The 17,368-nt window shown below is 43.0% G+C and overlaps 1 protein-coding gene across 5 annotated transcripts in view; it reads right to left on the bottom strand.

Moving 5' to 3' along the window:
• Positions 1-17,161, bottom strand: part of HIPK1 (homeodomain interacting protein kinase 1) — a 42,745-nt gene extending 25,584 nt beyond the window's left edge. For 3 of the 5 annotated variants that reach the window (XM_053393519.1, XM_053393521.1, XM_053393522.1), the window contains exons 1-7: positions 17,060-17,161; positions 7,257-8,334; positions 4,358-4,481; positions 2,765-2,884; positions 1,734-1,820; positions 1,108-1,292; positions 307-469 (exon numbers count right to left, since the gene is read on the bottom strand). In XM_053393519.1, the coding sequence (XP_053249494.1) occupies positions 307-469; positions 1,108-1,292; positions 1,734-1,820; positions 2,765-2,884; positions 4,358-4,481; positions 7,257-8,332 (1,755 nt within the window). In that variant the 5' untranslated portion in view covers positions 8,333-8,334; positions 17,060-17,161. Of the gene's footprint in view, positions 1-306; positions 470-1,107; positions 1,293-1,733; positions 1,821-2,764; positions 2,885-4,357; positions 4,482-7,256; positions 8,335-16,201; positions 16,512-17,059 lie in introns of those variants that run through there. The other 2 variants (XM_053393518.1, XM_053393520.1) reach the window with 2 other exon arrangements.
• Between the last annotated feature and the right edge of the window lie 207 nt (positions 17,162-17,368).

Genomic DNA, 17,368 nt, shown 5'->3' with positions numbered 1-17,368 from the left:
TACAATGGGAAAGGGTGAGGGATGAAGGCAGGTCACAGGAGAGCTGCTCTGAGAGGTCCAAGGACATGGTGAGCTTTAAAGGTCAATGCCTAGAATTGGGTATGGAACTCATAAGGCAGCCACTGCATAGTGGTAGCTGCCGATTACATATAGCATTGATTTCAGATTAAATTCATGATTAATAATCTAGATTAAGCTGAATCACTCCAGGAAATGACGGAAGCCGTTTTTATTGGTTTTCATTCCTCAAAACAATAATAATAATAAATAATAATAATAATAATAATTAAAAAAACAACTAATTACCTGATGGTGCACAGTATTGAGCTGGTTGTTGAAACTCATGGTGAGGTTTGTGCTTGTGTTCGGTGCAACATGTGTTGTGAATGGGCTTTTTATCTGATTAACTGTGTCATACATATTCACTCTTCGCTTGCATATCTCCATGTTCTGGAAGCAGGATTTCACACTAAAAGGAAATGAGATGTCAAAGAGATTTGTGTGGCTGTGAAACTGTAGTTAGTTACCAAGCATGTAAGGCTACGTGTGCGATGCTTCTGCACCTTATTTTAACATGCATCAATATAACCAAGAGTGCCATTCTCCCTCCATCAAAATCCCGAAGTTCAAACAGTAATGATCAGGGATTAGGAACCTGTGTTTATCCAGATGTTGCTGGACTCCAACTCCCATCAATGCCATCCAGCATGGCAAAGGTCAGGGATAATCAGAAGTTGTAGTGCAACAACTTTTAGACGGCCAGATGCTCCCAATCCTAATGGTATACTTTTGGGGTGGCTGCCAAGTATCCACTTTATATCTGGGATATAAAGATTCTGACTATGAGAAATCAAAGGTGTTGGTGGAATAAGTAGCTGCAACAACTTTTTTAAAAAGTAACTCCATTGAGGTAATAAATACACTTTGGGAATTCCTTTGATTAAATCAAGTTTGCTCTAATTTGAATTTATTTTGTGTTAATGTGAACTTCTAGAATGCTTTCATATGCCTTATTTTTTACTTGTCTCAACCTTGAGGGAGGGACAGGCTATAAGGGTGAATGAAAAAATGAACAAACATTGTTTCAAACATCTGTCAGAAACTTACTGGTTGCTATGTGGGAAATCCAGTAGATGGTTCATTGTCACAAACTGATGGTTCAAAGTCTTCAGCGGAGTAATTCTCTTATCTGCATCAATTGTCAACATTTTCTTTAACAAATCAATGTACTCCCTTCGATCCGCCTTCTCTGCCAACATGTCTGTTCCCTCCAAATCTGTAGACATATTTACCTTGTAGGAGAAAAAAATTGGAACTTGATCTATGTTGCATAAACCATTGATTTTATAGCAGGGAAATTACTAGATACACAATATACATTTGTTCTAGGCTCTCAGAATGCAGAATCATTTCAACTTTAGACTCAGGATCTGGTTTCTCTTCTTCTGGTTTCTCTAATATATGGATGTTGGGGGGGGGGGATCACACTGTTATATTACTTAAAAGAGCATGTTGAATAGAAGTGAAAATGAAATCTTACTCATGTTTACTCAGAAATAAGACCCAGTGAGTTCACTGAGGCTTACTCCCAAGAAGAGGGCACAGAATTGCAAACTTAATTTCTGAGGAAGGGAATATAATTGATTCCTATGTAGAGCAAGTGTAAAATACTACTGCTCTGGGTAATTATGCTTGTAGTATAAAAGGCATTATTATTTTTCTCAGCAGCTCACCTGCGCCATGTCATCCAAACAGTTGAAAATGTACTTCCGAGCTTCCTTTGATTTTATTCCCGTCTCTAATTCATGTTCCTCTGGAGTCTATCAAATAAAATACATGTTACAAGCAACTCTAACAGGGTTTTAGAGTTCAGTGCAATAAAAACAAAGCTAGGTCAACAAGCAATCAGCCATTGACAAATGGAATGCCCTATGAAGCAGAAATGATAGGCCATCATAACCTTGCTACCTAAGCTTGTGAAAAATGACACTGTGCCAAATTAATGTTCTCATCTATATTCTCAAGGACAAATACAAGCCAACCTGAGCAAAGTATCAGATATTTTACAAGGCAGCCATAATGTGAAGCTTCAGATGTTTCTAAACAGTAGTTCAAACTCTGAAAGGTGATTTTAAATCACTGGATGGCTTTACAGCAAAGGGGATTGCAAAAGTGATTTTCTGACAGTATATCTTTTAGCAAAAAGAGGGTTTGTCACTGAAAAATTTTCTGAGAACTAATGTTAATGGCCTTAAATTTTCTAATAAGATGTTATTTTGCTGGTGACAAAGAGAGCCTTCTGTTTGTGAATCTTTGTAACTCTCTAAAAGTGCTCTCCTTTCCTATAACATTCAGCTGAACAAGTTAGTTGTTTTAAATTGTTTTTGACATTGTTTTGAAAGCTGTAACCCACCATGGGACCTTATGGCAAAGGGCAGACATTAATACTAAAAAAAAGAATGTAATTAAAATCAAGAATATTTTTTTTAAGTCCAGCCAAATGGAAAAGACTCGCTCCTGCATACAAATTAGTCACACCAATAGGTAGCTCTCTTTATTGTAACTGTTTCACTGGATGTGCCCAGAGAAGAAATACATTTGCTCAGTAGTTAAGTCTCACTGAATTTAATGGGGCTTCCTCGTAGTAAATGGGGTTAGATCTCCAACCTAGTGGTGAACATGCAATAACTAAAGGTTTTTCCTCTACACAAGCTGCAAATACTGCTCTTAGACAATAAATTGAATGTCTGAAAAAATTAAAAACCTTTAGTCTCCACAATGGGTATCCCAAGTTTGGATCTCTGTTAAAAAACCTGCTTGTTTTCGTTCCTGCACTCAGTAAGTACTCAGCTGGAAGTCCTTGCGTTTGTGAAATGTAACGAATCTGCAATGGAAAAAAGAAGTAATCTATGATAAAGGCAGAATGCTGTGTCAATAGTTAAATGCATTTCCTTCCAGAGGAAGGAAAACATACAGTGGGATCTTTTCTTTTTTAAAAACTGCCTCAGACAATATTCACTTAACAGATTACCATGCTGAAGCAAATACATTTCTTTGCAAACCTTAGTTGTTTAATATATTTTACTGCATTATGCAGTTCCAACCATATCTTGCGTCAGATTCCCAATTTCTGGTTAGGGCTGAACTGATTTCTAGACTGGACCCAGGAAACAATCATTTCCAGTGGATTCCAGTGTAGTGTCAATGAACTCTGATGGCTCCACAACATCTTGTGCAAGCATCTCAGAGCCGGCCTTGTCCCACAAGCAAGGCACAGAGCTTAAATGCTCTCATGTGCTGGGTAACCTGAGCAGACCTGGTGCTCTACTTGCCTGCATTTAATTTGTGCAATTTTAACCAGCCTACTTTCAACAGCATATGATTAAAATCAATTGTACTGTAGGTCCAAACCAGGGGTCATGGGTTGTTTCACTCCAAGCAAACCACGTCCAAGGTTTGTTCATTGATGCCACTATAAAATGTGATTTGTTTGTCCTGAAGAAAAGAATATAGCCCAGACCAATGGATTCATGGTAAATCATGAACAATGGTGTAATTGGAAATGGCAGTGAAAAATGTGTGTGCCTTGATCAGAGGAACCACATGACCCCCATCTACCCAACCAAATGAACATTCAAAAGAGCTATGGGGGAAAAGTGCTCATTGAGCTGATCCCACCAAGATGGATAGGCCAGGTATCTTGAACTGCAACTGTCTAAAAGTATGCCTGTAGTCAGCTTAAGCAGAGGTAGGAGGGAGCAGCACTGATTCAGGCAAAGCACATCATCAGTGAATATGTCCCATCCTCCTTCATCAGCAGAGAGGTGTTGTCATGGCCAGGGCAGAAGTCAGAATGTCAGCATATTATGTTATCTACCAGTAACCTATCCATTCAAAAGAAGTTTATACAGTTGGGTGATTTATATAATCTTGTAATTTCTGGTCTTGGGTATTGGAACTGAATGGGGCAATGCAAAGCACTACAACTAACCAGTGCTTCTTGCATGTGTCCATCTGAAAACAGTAGGACTATTGATCTAATCCAGCTCTCTAGATCAATTGTACAGTGCTCATGAATTAGATGTTTATAATCCAATCACAAATGCATTTGCAGTGCAATCCTAACATTATTTCCTCAGAGGCAAGCCTCAATGAGTACAATGGCACTTATTCCTGATTGAAGCTGCTTAGGACTGCAGGCTTAAATACCATGAAATCAGCTTAGGGCACCTTTTTGTTTATAAGAGTGTGGCTAAATTTGGACAGGCATTATCAAGTGCTAAAGTGATATTAAATCCAGTTCCAAATATGAATTTAGATTTGAATGTAAACTATATAAATATCTACACAAACTTGCCTGATCATATTCTGATGCTCCCGGGTACAGTGGCCAACCAAGAAACAGCTCAGCTATCACACAGCCCAGCGACCACATATCAATAGCTTCACAAAATGGCAAACCAAGGATGATTTCAGGAGCTCTGAAAAACATGCAATAGTATATTTGATTACTAACAACTTCACAAATCCCACAAACTTGACTGAATTAAAAAGTTTAGATTATCAAATGTATAGCCAAGAATGAATGAGCAAAACTGATAGCAAAACCAATAATCAGTGCTATGGCATCTTAAAGACTTAAAACATTTAATGCAGCACCCCAGATAATGTATGGCATCTGGTAAAGTGTGCTCTGTCCTACAAATACTTATACCATAACGACGTTCCTAGTCTGTAAGGTGCTGCAGTATTCAGTTGCTTTTACTGCAAAAGAGTATCATTGATCACCCTCTGAAATCTGTCAAAACTGATGCAATTATCTCAAAGTACATTTTTCTTCTTTAATAAATGGAACTAGCAATACACATAGTTTCTATAATACCAGCACAATGCAGTCTTCTATTCAACGAGTTCCACTTGGGTAGCCTAACAAAGCCATAGGGGTTATAACAACTGTTGTCCCTCTGGTGACAGGGGGACTCTTTGATCCAGAGATGCTCTAGAGGTTTGAGGAACCCTCTGAAACAGGGTTTGAGGTGGCACAAGGTGCTGCCGAGGGGACTGCCAAATATCGCTTCAATCCCCATTCTGCTGACAGACTGTTCCTCTGAATCAAAGATATTTGATACAACCACACTTCCCAAACCTATATACTTCAAAGTAAAGCTTTTATGTTCGATGGTGTTTACTCTGTGGGCACAGAATCATGACTTTTCCACACAATCAACCTTTGGCTATATACTAATGCATTCACATTTGGAATAACTCAATGAATTAAATTCAATAGGAATAGCTCCTAAGTAATTACTGCTAAGGTATAAGATCAGCCTGATTATGTTTTAAAGGCAATAGTGAGAAAATGATCTGACAAATTTAGCACACAATTCACTACAACATTTAATTTCATATAGCTTAAGTCCAGCGAATAAGACAAACATGGCTACATTGGAAAATAACAACTTCATTGCCAGATCTATAGGATTAAAGGTTTTATCCCCAAAATAGAAGGAATGTGGTCATAAACATAAACTGCAGTTGACAACCAGGTCTAACCTCTCTACCCAGCTCCATGTTTCTTTACCTAGTTTCCTTTCCTTTGGGAAAACAGTGGTTATCCTATGTCACTCAGTGAGTTCTAAGGAGGAATTTGAATTTATACCCAAATTCATTATCCAGGGAACCATACAATGACCACACAAAAATGACAAGAGATCCCAGTGTTGGGTTGAAACACTACCCTAACACACACACCCAAGCATTGTAGGTATTAATCATCTTACAAGTTAGTCATATTCTCCCAGCAAACACAGGAAAATCAACAAAGTCACCAACTCAACCACGTGTGATATCAAGATGGACAGCAGTTGCCATTGAACTATTTGTGTCAATCACCAAACTAAGTAGTAGATCAAATTCCCCTCCTTGTTCTAAATATATTTTGTTTAGATAACCAGCTGCATATTGTTATTTTCAGAGGCTTAAAAAAGGAATGACGTGTTTATACATGAATGGTGCTGGGAGGAAGTAGATCACAATCCTTGTCTTCGCAGTACATTTGAACAGGGGATTATGGATTATTGGGACTGAAAATCAGTCCTTTATTCTTATCTTACTAATGATGACTTGTTGGGAACAACCAACTCACAATACTGTTGGATCAGTCCATCAACATCTGATGGATAATTTAGAAGGATTGGGTCCAGCATCACTTTCGCTGTGCATGTTGTATGCTAGTAGCCATACTCGGCAGAGTTACATCTCAACACAGCTCCTTCCTGGGAAGTGTCTTCGGGGTTGAAGGTACACACAGTAGACAATAAACACTCATGGATGCCATATAGATTAATTAAAGTGTATAAGTTTACTTGACAGGCATAAAAGCATATTGGCAGCAAACATATATATAGGCATTCACCACCGGTGTGGTCAAGGCAGCGAAAGTGATGCCAGACCCAATACTTCTAAAACATTCAACAGAGGTTGATGGATTGATCCAACAAATATCTGGTTCAGAAATAACATCAATCCAGACATCATGGCTTTCTTTTCCCAAAAGCCAGGAAGAGCAATGCAGGCATGATTTCACTTGTGCACAGCAAGCCATGGTTTATGCTTATGACAACATGACTACTGGGTACCCATTTGAATATCGCAGCTGCCTGACAAATCTGATACAAACATCTGAGCTTCCCAACACTCCAACACAGATACCACAATTTTAACGCCAAGAGTGTGGCTTACAAGTGCCAACGGCTATATGCCAGGTTGAACTCAAACTTGGGCATATCCAGAGTGATCTCAAACCCTTAAAATGTTTTAAGTGCTTATTCATGTGGCATGGATGACTACCATTAGAGAAAAATAAATTCCCCTTGGGGATTTGTGTGGGCTTCTGAATTCTGGCTATGTTATTCAATCTACTGCATTTTACATCCCAAATTCTAGAAGCATAGAAGTTCCTTTTCTAAATGTCAAATAATGACACACACACCCCTTGGCATCTGCAGTCTGCTTGAAGTAGTCAGGCTTCTGAGTTCCCACTCAACTTTAGCAACCCAGTTATTTGCAAAATATTTGTAAATATCTTTCAAGTTGAAAACTCAAATGGAAAAGAAACAGGAAAGGATAAATGGGAAGGAGACAGAAAGCAGACAGCCATGATTTCAGGAGACAATTTACCTATCAAGTGCCACAGGATGAATGCCATGCAAAAAAACAAAAAACCTGTTGTTTAAATAAATGAAATGGGTACTTACCTATAATAGCGTGATTGCAAGTAAGTAGAACACACAGCTTTCGACACATGACTTGCAGAGCCGAAGTCTATGACCTTCACCCTATATGGCTGGCGTACAGGATCAACTAGCATGATGTTTTCAGGCTTCAGGTCAGCATGTATTAGACCCAGACTTTTCAGTTTCATCAAGGCAGTGGCCACCTGCTGCAAAATTGGCCGAATGTATTTCAGAGGCAGGGGGCTAAACTTATTTTGTTTTAAGAAGTCGTACAAGTTTTGTTCCAGCATCTCAAACACCAGGCATGTGTGGTTTTTATGTTGAAAACACTCATAAGAGCGGACAAAGTTGTATTCATCAGCATTCTCACTACTCAGCCGGGACAGAATACTCACTTCAATCTGCCCCTGCCTGGCATAGGAAGGGTGGTTTTTCAGGATTTTGATAGCTACAATCTCCTTGGTGCTCCGCTTCCAGCATTTTGCCACCTGCCCAAAGGTCCCTCGGCCCAAGAACTCCAGGACTTCATAGCTGTTTGTCATGGAACAAAGGATTTCATGCTGGACCAGCTGGTAATCCCCTTCGCCACTGGAACTACTGCTTTTCGTTGTTACAGTGGTGGTAGTGGCCGCAGCACCCACCGCAGGTCTGTTTTGCAGCATGAGAGGTGGATGTTCCTCAATAATTTGCACGCTACCGTTGCTGTCAACTTCCTCACTTTTCCTTTTTAATCCACATTTTTGGTACGGTTCCAGCAAAGCAATGTTAGCCCTGTGTGTTAGGGCCTGGCTGCTTTGGAACGACGTTGTTCCACCACTGCCTGTGCTGTCGGCTGCTGTGACCACAATGTGCTCAACTGAAGGAGCAGGGAGATGGAGGCTCTGGTCATAAGCAGGGATGCTGAAGTTTGCTACCTGGTGAGAGGAGCTGGCTGGCCCTTGAGCACCTGGGAGGTTTTTGCTGTGACTGTAATACTCGTCACCGTTACTCGGTCCTGAAACATCCCAGCTAGAGGGCTCCACTTTCAGTTTCTTGGCACTGCAGAAGGCACTCGAAGATACTGATGGGGGGGAGAATACTTGCAGCTGAGAGGCCATACCTGAAGAGTAAACAAAGAGCTAATTAAAGAATAAGCAATAAATATATCACACAACAAGAAATCACACTTGGGAAAAAGAGCCAGATTCACAGCTCTCTTTTTACCCACTAAGTAATAATGGCGAGTGTGTGACCTCACCAAATGTTTCCCAAAGGTAACAAGGGAGATGGCTCTTTCCATAGATTGCCTATAGCTACACACAAACTGCCACATCAGCAGCTAACAATATTAGATTCTTGGTCACCCTGGCCAGCGGGTATCCATACATAGGAGGATCAGGAACAAAGAACAACAATAAATATTTTTTGGGAGGGTACAACTTTCCTTGTAAGTGGTCAAATGCCTAGTTACGAGGAAAACTGCTGAAATGTTACTTTAAGTCAGGTGTAGAAAACATGTGAGTTAATAAAATGGCTTTGAGTAGATGTGCTGGTTAAAGTATTGTGGAGTTAATATTTGCATTAATTTGCTGTTTTACATACAACATGTGTAATCCACCTGACCACGACCAAACAAGTTGTCCATCCTACCTCTACCGAAATACAAACCACCTACAATTAAGGACAAGTCACCATGTCGTCCCAATAATTACTCCTATAGACAGGTCATGCTTCTCAAAGGATACTCCCCAACCTCACTCCTAGAAGCAAGTCATCCCTAAGGATACTTCACAGATCCACAGCTTGACTGTGCTGAAAGTACAGTGGTGCCCCGCAAGACGAAATTAATTCGTTCCACGAGTTTTTTCTTCTTGCAAGTTTTTTGTCTTGCGAAGCACAGTTTCCCATAGGAATGCATTGAAAATCAATTAATGCGTTCCTATGGAGACCGCCTTTAGACCAGGTCCGGGGACAGACTGCTTTCCCCGGAGTGCTTTTAAAGGCGGGCGGCTGGGAGGGAATCCCTTGGACCCCCGCCGGACTTCAAAAGAGCTTCGGGAAGTCCGGCGGGGGTCCAAGGGATTCCCTCCCAGCCCGCCCCGCTCCGCTGAAGTTTAGAGGGAGCCTGTGGGGAAAAACTCAAAAAAAAAATTCGTTTTGCGAGAAAGGCCCATAGGAAAATTTGTCTTGCAAAGCGGTTAAAAAATCAGAAAACCCTTTCGTCTTGCGCGTTTTTCGTTTAGCGAGGCATTCGTCTTGTGGGGTACCACTGTATTTAAAAAAAAAAAAACCAACTGGCTTTTAGTTCATTTCAAAGGTGCCTTGAGAACATGGAAGGGAATTTTTTTTTTTAAGTACAACTTAATGAAAACTAACACTGACTAGAAAACACTAACAAGCAGAAGGGAATATGCCTGACTTCACCATCAGTATTGCAAAAGGGACACCAACACTGCCTTCAATTAAGCAATGTCAGGATCAGATGCTACTAATAACTGGTGCTGATGAGCTGATATTTTCTTTTACTGTAGCTTTACTGTTTATATTTTGCTAAATTTCAGTGCTGTGGTTCTATGTGATAAAAAGCAATATACATTAAAGTATTAGAAGTAAACACTAGCAATTTCATTATGGCAGGTTAAAGGTAAAGTCGCGGACGACTTTGGGGTTGCATGCTCATCTGGCTCTATAGGCCAAGGGAGCCGGCGTTTGTCTGCAGACAGCTTCCGGGTCATGTGGCCAGCATGACTAAGCCGCTTCTGGCAAACCAGAGCAGCGCACGGAAACGCCGTTTACCTTCCCGCCGGAGCAGTACCTATTTATCTACTTGCACTTTGCCGTGCTTTCGAACTGCTACGTTGGCAGGAGCTGGGACAGAGCAACAGGAGCTCACCCTGTTGCAGGGATTCGAACCGCCGACCTTCCGATCAGCAAGCCCTAGGCTCAGTGGTTTAGACCACAGCGCCACCCGCGTCAGGTATGGAAGGTTACCTTCAGATAAAAACATAAATGGTCTAACGGTTTATGTCTCAAGTGTCACAGAGAAAAGGCGGCAGGCTCCAACTGGCCCTTCAAAGTCCAGTCCGAATATTTCCTTGTTGTCAGGCCTATTTAGGGGGACAGATTTTAATCTGCAATGCCTTACAAAACAGGTTATGAACCAGCTACCAGCAGCCCAACTAGCATGGCCAATAGCTGGAGGTGAGGGGAAATATAGTTCAAAGCATTAGTTCCAAACATTCAGAGGGTAACCTTTTGATCATTTGCTTTTGCAGTGAAAGGAAAGTAAGGCTCAAGAAAGGAGACTGGCAAACACTCTCTCCAACTTGCAGAGCCTGAATTTTAGAAACACGTGTTTTTAAAGACTAACAGAGCATTTGCCAACAGCTATTCAAGCCACGTTTCCTGCAAGACCTTAGTAGTAGTGTGACACCAGACCACAGCCAATTCACACGTTTCTTTTGACTGTGACTAAAGTTTAGATGCTTTCATAACCGTTCTCATTTTGCAAACTAGTTTCTCCATTTTGAAACAGTGGTTCATTCACAGAAGTGTTGACACTTTTGTGCCAGCTAACACTGAAAAGTTTGCTAGGAGTAGAAACAATGCCAATGAAGCAACTTATTCCATCAATACAATTTGACATTGTCCATAGAGGACAATGACAAGCTTCTGCTTGTGTCATCATTCATAATGGCCCATGTAAGCCACCGTTCTTTTACCCACTGACCAGATTCACACACCACAAAGCACATGAACAAGCAAACATGCAGGTTCCCAAAGACAAGACTGGTTGCTTTGCTCCTCTTCTGAGCCTGATACTGTGGTTTGGCTTAGCCATTATGTCAAAATGCAGGCTTGCCGTTTTATTTCAATCCAGACAAACCATGAGCCATAGTTAATATTTATTCTATGGCTTACTACTCATGGTTTGTCTGGGGAGATAAGCAGCAAGCCTAGGTTTGGACATAATGCTAAGCCAAACTATGGTTTAGCTCAGAGCAGTGCAACAACAGCGTTAGAGAAGCAAAGGAGCCATGTTCTCTCTGTGAATTCACATGTTTGCTGTTTCATATTAAGCCATTGTTTGTCTTACTGCTACAAGTAATCTGGGCCGGTCAAAAGAGCAGCTCTGAAAAAAGTGTATCAATTTACTTAGTAGGGAGTTCTATGTAGGATCTTGGGTATGTCACTACATGCAGCTATGAAGACTGCCAAATTAACTCATTGTTGCCAGCAATGATGAGACACTATCCAGAGGAAGTTACACACACTTGAACAACCAATTTAAAGTATGCTTTGATCTCTTCTAGACTGCACATATAGAATTCAAGTATGTCTCATCAGACATGTGGATTACCCCAACATGAAAACAGGGTGTTCCTTAAAATCTTTTGTGATGTGCTGGAAGACCAAGACAGTCAGAAAACAAGAAAACAGGACACAGGACAAAAGCCTGAGCCAAAGCAGCCATTTCAAAACCCTGCATCAGACTGCCAACTGAAGTGACACACACATTACACAATATAAAAATACCAATTCCTGGAAATAATAACTATCCTAAGCACTGGCAGCCTAATGCTCAACTGGCTATTCCATTATCAATTTGAGCTTTTAATGCAGGATGGCAAATGTGACCTAACAGGCATTACTGAAACCTGGTGGGATGAGAATCATGACTGGAATGTAAAAATTGAGGGGTATAACCTATTCAAAAGGAACAAACCAAACAGGTAGGGAAGAGGAAGAGCATTACATGTAAAGCATGTATACACTTTTTAACAAATCCATGACCTGGAGAATTGAAGGCAGATTGAGAGTACATGGATAAAAAATGTAGGAGGGAAACAAGTGACCTGACTGCAGGTGTCTGCTATAAACCTTCAAGCCAGACTGAAGAGTGGGTGGTGCCTTCCTACAGCAGATTACCAAACATTCAAAAAAGAGAGCGCTAGTAGTCATGGGAGATTTCAACTACCCTGATATATGCTGAAACTCTAACTCTGCCAAGAATGTATGGTTCAACAAATTCCACCACCGGCAATTTCATTTCCCAGAAGATGGAAGAAGCAACATCTCTTGGACCTCTTTCTCACCAACAGGGAGGAACTGATTGACAAAGTGGAAGTACTGGGAGGAAGTGATCATGTCCTTTCATGTTTCATTATACAGAGGCAAGGGAAAGCTGAGTATAGTTGGACATGCACTCTGGGATTTCTGAAGGCTGATTTCAAAAAGCTTAATGAACTACGGGGAGAGATCCCATGATCAGAAATTCTAAAAGAGAAGGGAGTCCAAGATGGATGGGGGTTACTTAAAGGTGTAATACTGAAGGCACAAAGGCAGACAATTCCAACAAGAAAGTAAAGTAGGAGGCATTTAGTGCGGCAGCATAAGATCTTATGGATGATATTTAAGAACAGCATGTATTAGAAATGGAAGAAAGGAGAAATAATGAAGGAAAAGTATACAGTTGCAGGGAGAAGTCAGGTGGGCCAAACCTCAGAATGAGATCAGGCTTGCAAGAAAGGTGAAAAATACAAGAGGTTTCTTTGGCTATGTTTGAAGCAGAGAAAGAACAAAAAAGTAGAAGTCTGCTGCATGGAGTAGCGCTATGGGCGATAGAGAGAAGGCGGAACTGCTTAACACCTACTTTGTCTCGTCTTCACCCAAAAGGAAAGCAGTGCCCAACCTGGTGATAACAAAATAAACGATGCAACGAGAGAGCTGCAGCCGAAGATAGGAAAGAACACCTAGCTACTTTAAATGAATTCAAATCTTCAGGGCCTTGGAGAACCTGTGAGGTTCCTGCAGTCTGGGGGCAGGTAAATGTCCCCACCTTTAAAAAGCAGGGGAAAGAAGACCCAGGTGATCAGCTTAACAGTGATAGGAACAGGAAGTAATAGTACCACTGTATTCTACCTTGGTCAGACCACACCTGGAATCCTGTGTCCAGTTCTCAGCACCACAATTCAAGAAGGATATTGACAAGCTGGAACGTGTGCAGAGGAGGGCAACTAAACTGTATTTCTTCCAGATACCGAGAACAGTAGTATGTTTAGTTTTTCCTGAGATCAGCTAATCCATTTGTTCAAGCTGCCTCAGTGGATTAAATCAGGAGAGGTCTTCTCTTCCCTGCCCCCAATTATGCTTTAACCACTCACTACAAACATCTTTCATATCTTACTGTAATTAAGCCAGGTTGTAGTAAAAGTGACTGCTCTGATCTCTAAACCAAGATAGCAATGTCTTGTACACACTACTAATTCAAGGGCAGATTAAAGGAACAACATGAATGTTTTCTCTGTGATTTTGGCAAAGACTCAAGTGTTTTCAAGAGCTAAAATCCTTTCCAACATTTTATTCCAACTCTGTCAGGAGCATGTTACATGTAAAAACCAGTAGTTAAGAAGGGATGAGTTTGGCTCCAAGAGATGGCCCTTCAACTTCTCACTCCCAGACAACATCTGTCCCCATGGATAAATGCTGTACTAAAAACATCATATTAAGTTTCAAAGAACAACCACAACACAAGTTTCAATTTCAGTAAAACACTTTTATCAGTATCCAGGAAACTGTTTTAACTCCCACCCCATTTTGTATGTAAGCTAGGTCAGATGCCACATCGGCAATGTTCATGTTTTATAAAATTGATCTTAATGCAAAATGCTATCAGTAAAAATGAGCACATTTTTGCTGCCACCAATTCTTCAGCCATGTCAACAAGTTTACACTAGCCACTCATCTAGTTCTAAAAAAAATATTAGGGTGTGATCTCCACAGTGGCAGGTTCTGCATTTCAGGGTGTTGTGACCTAGATAGCTTTAGAGGTGGGACTGCACTAATACAGTGGTACCTCAGGTTACATACGCTTCAGGTTACAGACTCCACTAACCCAGAAATATTACCTCGGGTTAAGAACTTTGCTTCAGAATGAGAACAGAAATCGTGCTCCGGCGGCGCAGCAGCAGCAGGAGGAGGCCCCATTAGCTAAAGTGGTGTTTAAGGTTAAAAACAGTTTCAGGTTAAGAACAGACCTCCAGAACGAATTAAGTTCTTAACCCAAGGTACTGTACCACTGTATAGCAGATTTCTATACAGATCTCTTCATTTACTACATCAACACACATCCAGAGTTTACGAAGATACCACAGTCCTAGACTACATAAATATTTGGTTCTGTACAAGGCATTTAGCTTTTGTTCATAAGCAGTAAGTAAAATTAAAGCTACATTCTGCTTCAAGCAATGTAGTACAATACTTGCTTTAAGATGTTAATATAAAGCATGTTATCCCTCATGCACTTTGTGGGGTCTTAGAAAATATCTTTAAGTGCACATGCATCAGCCTCACCAACAAAATATCAATAATGAAAAACAGCATTTATAGAACCTTTATTCACTTCATAATACCTACTCCCAATTGAAGATTTCAAGGCCCAAGTTGTTTTCTATGATAAACTCAGAGCCCCCATTATAGATCTTGCAAGCAAAGTGAACAATTCTTTTACAGCCTGGGGAACAAACTAAGGCCAGTTTTTTCTACAGTTGATATCAGGCTTTGGCTTTAGTCTAGCTACAGAATTTTGCTATTTATACCTGTACTCATCTAAGAACACAAACAGGTTATCTGGATACCCTCTGAATACAGCACTAAATACCTGCTTTGACTCCAAGCATAATCATTCTGTGATATATTTAATAACAGCATTTGCAACAACAGAATGCCACAATGCATGCAAAGCATTTGAGTTTATCAAAACCACCAGCTGTAAACCAAGAGTTCACTTCTTCAGCTACTAAAATGTCAAGTAATCTCATAGTGAAAACTTTTGCTATGGAAATAGAATCACAATACCACTGAGGAATTCATATGAACACATTTTACTGATGAATGCCTTACGCTTTGGTTTTTCTACTTGTTAAAACACATTAACGTTTTTGCTAAAGGTTCTAGTTCAGTTCAACAGAACCGCCTAGCAATCCCCCTGATGCTCTCCCTCACAAAAATCTCCAAGTAGGGCTAGAGTCTCTAGACCATCCCATCTGAAACTCTGGAGAGCTGGTGCCTGCCAGTGTAGACAACATTAGCGCTAAATGGACCAGTGATCTGACTCATTCTAAAGCAGCTTCTTATGTCCCCATAATCCACACCCAAGCGTCCTCTTTGAAGGATTCCAGCAGAGACAAGAAATGAAGACCATCTCAGAGCCTGCGCTGGACTATGGATTATCCACTCCCCACAACAGGGTCATTCTGCTACAGGGCAGGGTGAGGAGCAGCAGAAGACTTTTCAATATGTTGATTTTCTTTAGAACGTTTTCTTAAAGTGTGCTTTAATATTTGTATAATAAATGTGCTTTAATATTTCTGATAAGCCATCCCACCTTGGAAGGATATCTATCTTGAGAGGGGCGATAAAAACGTAAGTAGTAATTAAATGAATAAGCACAAGTACAGGAAAGCTGACGATGGCGGAGGAATATGCCTCTGGAGTAAGTTCTTAAAAGGGACTTATTTCAATGAACCGTAGTTTAAACTTGGCAGAGGCGGAAGGCGGGCGGGGGGGAGAGAGAATATGAAAATGCCCTGCCCACTCACTAACCGGAGGCCCCAGCGACGGGCGTAATGGGAAAGGATTACACAGCGCCCCACTCGCTGGACGTTTTGTTTTGTTTTTTTACAGTGAGAAGGGGAACCTTGTGGATTAACAGGTTGTTACGGAGCGGGGGCCGCATAAGCAAGAGAAATAAAGGAACCCGAGTCTCGCCCTTCGACGGGCGACACCCCCACCTCCCAAGAGTTACGCGATCTGGCTGGCAACGCTCGGCCTCCGCCTCCCCAGCCAGGCCTCAGCGGCCCTCGAGTGCGATGATGGCGGCCTCTGAACCCGAGAAGCGACCTGCCCACAGCCCACGACAGAGCGCCGTCCCCGCCCGCTGCATCCCACCCCGAGGCCTCCCCTCGAGGGCCCGCCCGGGCACTTACTCGCCGCCGTTGGGGGTGTCTCAGCCACGGGCCGGGCCGGGAGCTGCCTGCCGGTGCCGGGGGACGAGCGGGCGCATCCTAGCCCCGGGACACGGGGCCGGCCCGGGCAAGGGGGAGCGCGGCCGCCGCGGCCTTCTCGAGGCGGCCAGCACAGGGACAGCCCCCGGGCCTCTCGGATGCCGCTGACGCCAGGCTTCGGCCCCCGTCGCCCGCCCGCCAGCGAGCCCGGCCCGGCCCCCGCCGCTCTTCCAGTCGCCGCGCCCTCTGGGCCCCTCCGCTCAGCCCAGCTGCTCCCGCTCCGTTCCGCGCCCCTCTCTCGACTGAGTCAGGCGGAGCCAGCCGAGCGCAGCACGCCAGCTAACGCCTCAAGCTCCGAGCGCCGAGGCGGAAGCAGCCGAGCGCCGAGGCGGGGATGCGAACAGCCGCTTTCTTTTTCCCCTCCCCCCGCTCTCCACGTGATCAGCGGCGGTTGAGCCGCGCCGAGGAATCGAGGCTCGCCGTCGTGACGGGAGACATTTTCTCCGATTGTCGCGGCCGCGATACGTTAGCAAAAACGCAAATCATAAGCACGCAGGCCCTCCCCAGGCACCCGGATCCATCTCATTTGGGAAGGAGGGGGTGGGGGAAAGAGAGATACAACCCTGGACGATCAGAGCCCAGATACTAGGGGCGTTTCCAATGGAAACGGCAAACCCCGCTGCCCTTGAAAGGAGCGCCTCCATGTTACGTGCGCCAATGCACAGGCCGAGAACATGGAGGGTTGGCTTCCCCGAGCCTAGACCCAGGAGACGGGCCCTCGTGGCGGGACCTGCCGCCCGTGACGCAGCTGAGCATGGCCTGAAAGATCAGCCGGGGCACCTTGTTCGGGAGCGAGATCCGCCCGCCGCGGGGAGAGCCGCTTTGGGGCGCGCAGGCACGGGCAGAGCGCCGTCCTCTTCCGCGGCTGCTTCGCCTGCAGCATCCTAAAGGAAAGGCTCCCCTTTGTGGCTTCACGCGCCACGTGGCTCCCCCGCCACAGCTCGACCCCGGAAAGCTGCGCAGCGCCGTACTTACATCTTTTCCATTTCACCCCGCTATATTCAGTTCCTCGCGCGCGCCGTTTAGTTGCCATCTTCACGCGGGTTAAGATCAGCTGAGCCCAAGTTCCCAAGTTTCCCGCCTCTGGAT

The sequence above is a fragment of the Podarcis raffonei genome, chromosome 6 (genome assembly GCF_027172205.1).
Source record: "Podarcis raffonei isolate rPodRaf1 chromosome 6, rPodRaf1.pri, whole genome shotgun sequence".
Classification (NCBI taxonomy): Eukaryota; Metazoa; Chordata; class Lepidosauria; order Squamata; family Lacertidae; genus Podarcis; species Podarcis raffonei.
This window is presented reverse-complemented; position numbering and strand designations above follow the sequence as displayed.